The sequence below is a fragment of the Salvelinus fontinalis genome, chromosome 18, assembly GCF_029448725.1.
Source record: "Salvelinus fontinalis isolate EN_2023a chromosome 18, ASM2944872v1, whole genome shotgun sequence".
Classification (NCBI taxonomy): domain Eukaryota; kingdom Metazoa; phylum Chordata; class Actinopteri; order Salmoniformes; family Salmonidae; genus Salvelinus; species Salvelinus fontinalis.
In genome coordinates this window covers 43221715-43227714 of record NC_074682.1, presented here as the reverse complement: position 1 = coordinate 43227714, position 6000 = coordinate 43221715, and the positions used below count along the sequence as shown (strand labels likewise).

General features: G+C 42.5%; 1 protein-coding gene across 1 annotated transcript in view; it reads right to left on the bottom strand.

Annotated features, from left to right (window-relative positions):
- LOC129815596 (ethanolamine kinase 1-like) overlaps positions 1-6000 on the bottom strand; it is a 37241-nt gene that overhangs the window by 20003 nt on the left and 11238 nt on the right. Inside the window, exons 2-4 of the mRNA XM_055869555.1 lie at positions 3321-3458; positions 2986-3107; positions 515-655 (exon numbers count right to left, since the gene is read on the bottom strand). Of these exons, the coding sequence (XP_055725530.1) occupies positions 515-655; positions 2986-3107; positions 3321-3458 (401 nt within the window). The remainder of the gene's footprint in view (positions 1-514; positions 656-2985; positions 3108-3320; positions 3459-6000) is intronic.

The window sequence follows — 6000 nt, the reverse complement described above, 5'->3', positions numbered from 1 at the left end:
GGATCTCTGCTGTTGGCTGGGTACAGGAGCAAGTTGAGCAACCACCCTCAAGAAGGCAGAAGCCTTCTCTTCTCTGGGCACAGTTGTTGAGTCTACGTTTGTGCGAGTGTGACTAGGACTGTGTGTACAGTGCAGGCAGGATAGCTGAATGACACAGTGTGCTACATTACCCAGGCAGGCTGATAAACTGTAAGCGGTATGCAAACATCTGATATCCCAATGCATACCTCTGGCTCCCTAATCCACATCTACCCTGCACTGTAGTTATGATCACACTTATATAAGAGCCTGTATAGAGGACTTAATAACCTTGGGAATAAAGCGTAATCCTCCCAGAAGACTGAGTATGTATGAACAATAAACCAGGTTATGAAAAGACCCTTCTGAGTAAGAGGGGCCAAAGTGTGTCTGAGCCAGTGTCTGTGTGCGTGTAACTTTGGCCTAGTTTCTTTAGTCTCTGTGTTTTCAGGTTACCTGGTGTGGAGTGTGTGTGTCTCGTTCAGGGTCCTCTTACCTGGTGTTGGAGGCTTGATCGGTGAACTCGGTAGCGACCAAAGAGAAATATTTTCTCATCTTGATCCACAGATTGGGTTTGGGGATGCAGCCGTTGTGTGCATGGATCGCATGGATATGAGCCATCTCCCTGGATATCAGTCTAAGGAGGAAGATACACACATTATAAGACACTATATTACACACTACTCAATACAGTATACCAGTATTCACCTTTCATGCAAACATGTTTGTTCTGAGGGATTAAATAAAATACAATGTGCTCTTCCAAAATGACTCATATCCACTAAAAACCGTTGGGTCCTGGATCCTTCTCTGATAATGTATTAACTTGACTGCTTGACCTCTAATTCTAGTTCCATGGTGATAACAGGGTTTAGGACAGTCTTGAGACTCATCAGTCCATCTGGACTCATCAGTAGGCTACTATAGTATACAGTTGTGGCCAAAGGTTTTGAGAATGACACAAATATACATTTTCACAAAGTCTGCTGCCTCAGTTTGTATGATGGCAATTTGCATATACTCCAGAATGTTATGAAGAGTGATCAGATGCAAATGAACCGAATCCCCCAAAAACATTTCCACTGCCTTTCAGCCCTGCCACAAAAGGACCAGCTGACATGTCAGTGATTCTCTCGTTAACACAGGTGTGAGTGTTGATGAGGACAAGGTTGGAGATCACTGTCTTTCTGATTGAGTTCAAATAACAGACTGGAAGTTTCAAAAGGAGGGTGGTGCTTGGAATCATTGTTCTTCCTCTGTCAGCCATGGTTACCTGCAAGGAAACACGTGCCGTCATCATTGCTTCGCACAAAAAGGGCTTCACAGGCAAGGATATTGCACCTAAATCAACCATTTATCGGATCATCAAGAACGTCAAGGAGAGCCGTTCAATTGCTGTGAAGAAGGCTTCAGGGCACCCAAGAAAGTCCAGCAAGCGCCAGGACCGTCTCCTAAAGTTGATTCAGCTGCGGGATCGGGGCACCACCAGTACAGAGCTTGCTCAGGAATGGCAGCAGGCAGGTGTGAGTGCATCTGCACGCACAGTGAGGCGAAGACTTTTGGAGGATGGCCTGGTGTCAAGAAGGGCAGCAAAGAAACCACTTCTCTCCAGGAAAAACATCAGGAACAGACTGATATTCTGCAAAAGGTACAGGGTTTGGACTGCCGATGACTGGGGTAAAGTCATTTTCTCTGATGTATCCCCTTTCCGATTGTTTGGGGCATCCGGAAAAAAGCTTGTCCGGAGAAGACAAGGTGAGCGCTACCATCAGTCCTGTGTCATGCCAACAGTAAAGCATCCTGAGACCATTCATGTGTGGGGTTGCTTCTCAGCCAAGGAAGTGGGCTCACTCACAATTTTGCCTAAGAACACAGCCATGAATAAAGAATGGTACCAACACATCCTCCGAGAGCAACTTCTCCCAACCATCCAGGAACAGTTTGGTGACGAACAATGCCTTTTCCAGCATGATGGAGCACCTTGCCATAAGGCAAGTTATAACTAAGTGGCTCGGGGAACAAAACATTGTTATTTTGGGTCCATGGCCAGGAAACTCCCCAGACCTTAATCCCATTGAGAAATTGTGGTCAATCCTCAAGAGGCGGGTGGACAAACAAAACCCCGCAAATTCTGACAAACTCCAAGCATTGATTATACAAGAATGGGCTGCCATCAATCAGGATGTGGCCCAGGAGTTAATTGACAGCATGCCAGGGCAGATTGCAGAGGTCTTGAAAAAGAAGGGTCAGCACTGCAAATATTGACTCTTTGCGTCAACTTCATGTAATTGTCAATAAAAGCCGTTGACACTTATGAAATGCTTGTAATTATACTTCAGTATTCCATAGTAATATCTGACAAAAATATCTAAAGACACTGAAGCAGCAAACGTTGTGGAAATTAATATTTGTGTCATTCTCAAAACTTTTGGCAACGACTGAAGACACTTACACAGATCTGGTTGTAGTATGCTTATCAAAGGCTGGCTTGCTACAGTTTGTTAGCTCAGCACTGTCTGCTGGTAGAACAGAGGAGCACTGCACCATGTGCTGCCGTGTTCAGTCTGCTGTAAACAAAGTCCTGACCGTAACATCTCACTCCAACTAACCCATAAATCCAGCAGAACAGACAGTGTGACCATATGGATGAAAAACATGTATCACTCTAACTCAAAGTTGGAGCATTGAAGATGCTCTCCTATACTGGTTTCCTGGAAAGAGCTGTAGGGAGAAAGGATCTGAATGAGCAGTACACAGTGGTGTGTACTATAAACTCCTGCAGGAGTTTGTATTGAGGGTGTGTACATTTACAAATCAAAGCCCGCCTTACCTGCAGGCTAGACAGATACCAGGATCAGCTTGAAGATGGTTTTCGAATAACATTGTCCCCCATCCGTTTAACAGGCACCTCCCCACCATCACACCTGAGTAGGGAGGGGTCCCTGTTGGACTGCACCATGTCCTCACCTGAGTATGGTAGGATCCCTCACATCCTGTGTTCCGAGGGCGTCCCCCTGCATAAACTCGTAGCAAAGGCCATTCTGGAAGGTGCAGTAGAGCCGAGGAGCGCAGCCGTTAGCATGCAGCACCTGGGAACACACACATTATTAGACACAGGTGGCCTAAGACAGACCAGGAAATAGCCTAAACATGGGTCCATGCACAGGGAGTTGAACTTGGCTACCAGTGTAGATGCACTTCCTGAAGAATCTGGTGTTTGATTTACATAGATGTCCTCTAGTGAAGCACCTGGAAGCTCTGAACTGTAAAGGGTGTGTGTTAGAGAACGTGTGTATGCGCACCTGGAAGCTCTTGAGCTCGTTGTCTCGGTCGACGATCAGCTCCGTCTTGTTCCCATACACACGTACCAGAACAACGTCTTCTGGACTCGCCTCCACATAACAACCAACCAGCTTATTAGTGGTCCCATCAGTGAAGAGCTGCGAGAGGAAGAAGGGGAGAGACACATAGAGATTAATACAGAATTTAAAAAAAGAATAAAAACATTTAAAAAAAATTAAAAAAAGTCACCAGGGAGGTCTGGACAGAGGGATTGGGAGAGAGAGATTCTGGGAGAATTTCAATTGGACACTCCTTGTGTCCTCAAAACCCATTGGATATGAAAGGACACAAGGAGTAGTCAATTGAGATTATCCCATTGTTAATTGGGTTTACTCTAGTTTACTGTCACTAGACTAGGGGCCCCGTGTGGCTCAGTTGGTAGAGCATGGCTGTGTTGTGGGTTCGTTTCCCACGGGGTCCAGTACAAAAAAAAGTATGAATGTATGTACTTGTAAGTCGCTCTGGATAAGAGCATCTGCTAAATGACTTAAATGTAAATGTAAACTAGATAATGAGGCACAAGCCTGTCCTTGTCAGGAATCATATCAGAAAGCATAGCCCTAGATGACCATGAGAAGGTTGAGTGAGTCACAACAGTGAATTCCTAGAAGGTTTGACTTTCTCCTGAGCTGAGATAGCAGAAACAGTAGATCATGTCAATGTAAAAGGACCCATGAGCATCAACATGTGAAGTTTGTAGGAGTATATCAAATTTGGTGTCAAATGAGCTAAGAGTCTATATTTTGGGGAAATTAAATGAACGTATAGATATGTTTTTCAACCATTTTCCATCCTAATAATAATAATAATTATTATTATTATTATTATTAGGAATAAGCAAAGGCTTTGATTTCTGGTCACACAGATCGCAAAAGGGTCTTAAAAACATCTACTAGAAAAAGTCTTAAAGTATTAGAAATACATAAAAATACAATGTTGAAGGCCCCTGCCATTTGCCTTCTGTAAGTTTAAGAAATATTGTCTTGTGATTCTGTTACCAAAAACCCACACATCTTTCAGATATTTTATAATTTCTCTCCCTCATGAGGGAGGATTGTGAAAGTTCACAGAAGTAACAAGTTAAGGTCGACCTACCAATTAGTTAGTTTTTACTAATGATAATTCATTCACAAAAGTATTACGTGATTAAAAACGCGTCACACATACCAAAATTGATAACAGAAACTAGGTTTCCATCCAATTGGCAACAGATTTCGAAAATTGCGTGATAACCTAGTGCACACAAAACTTAGTTTTCCGCTTACGTTTTCATGTACCAGATAAAAAAAATTGAAAGTACAATACGTTTCCATCGCATTTTCAACTCTTCTGCGTTAAATAGCAAACGTGTACTCTAGCCAACAGCACACAGATACAATGCAGGTAAGCTGTGAGGGTATAGTCTACATTAGAGGTCGACCGATTATGATTTTTCAACGCCGATACCGATACCCATTTATTTGTAATAATGACAATTACAACAATACTGAATGAACACTTATTTTAACTTAATGTAATACATCAATAAAATCTATTTAGCCTCAAATAAATAATGAAACATGTTCAATTTGGTTTAATTAATGCAAAAACAAAGTGTTGGAGAAGAAAGTAAAAGTGCAATATGTGCCATGTAAGAAAGCTAACATTTAAGTTCCTTGCTCAGAACATGAGAACATATGAAAGCTGGTGGTTCCTTTTAACAAGATTCTTCAATATTCCCAGGTAAGAAGTTTTAGGTTGAATTATAGGACTATTTCTCTCTATACCATTTGTATTTCATATACCTTTGACTATTGGATGTTCTTATAGGCACTTTAGTATTGCCAGTGTAACAGTATAGCTTCCATCCCTCTCCTCGCCGGTACCTGGGCTCGAACCAGGAACACATCGACAACAGCCACCCTCGAAGCAGTGTTACCCATGCAGAGCAAGGGGTACAACTACTCCAAGTCTGAGCGAGTGACGTTTGAAACGCTATTAGCGCGCACCCCGTTAACTAGCTAGCCATTTCACATCGGTTACACCAGCCTAATCTCGGGAGTTGATAGGCTTGAAGTCATAAACAGCAGAGCTGCTGGCAAAACGCACAAAAGTGCTGTTTGAATGAATGCTTACGAGCCTGCTGGTGCCCACCATCGCTCAGTCAGACTGCTCTATCAAGTCATAGACTTCATTATAACATAATCACACACAGAAATACGAGCCTTAGGTCATTAATATGGTCGAATCCGGAAACTATCTTGAAAACAAAACATTTATTCTTTCAGTGAAATACGGAACCGTTCCGTATTTTATCTAACGGGTGGCATCCATCAGTCTAAATATTCCTGTTACATTGCACAACCTTCAATGTTATGTCATAATTACGTAAAATTCTGGCAAATTAATTCGCAATGAGCCAGGCAGCCCAAACTGTTGCATATACCCTGACTCTGCGTGCAATGAACGCAAGAGAAGTGACAATTTCACCTGGTTAATATTGCCTGCTAACCTGGATTTCATTTAGCTAAATATGCAGGTTAAAAAATATATACTTCTGTGTATTGATTTTAAGAAAGGCATTGATGTTTATGGTTAGGTACACGTTGGAGCAACGACAGTCCTTTTTCGCGAATGCGCACTGCATCGATTATATGCAAC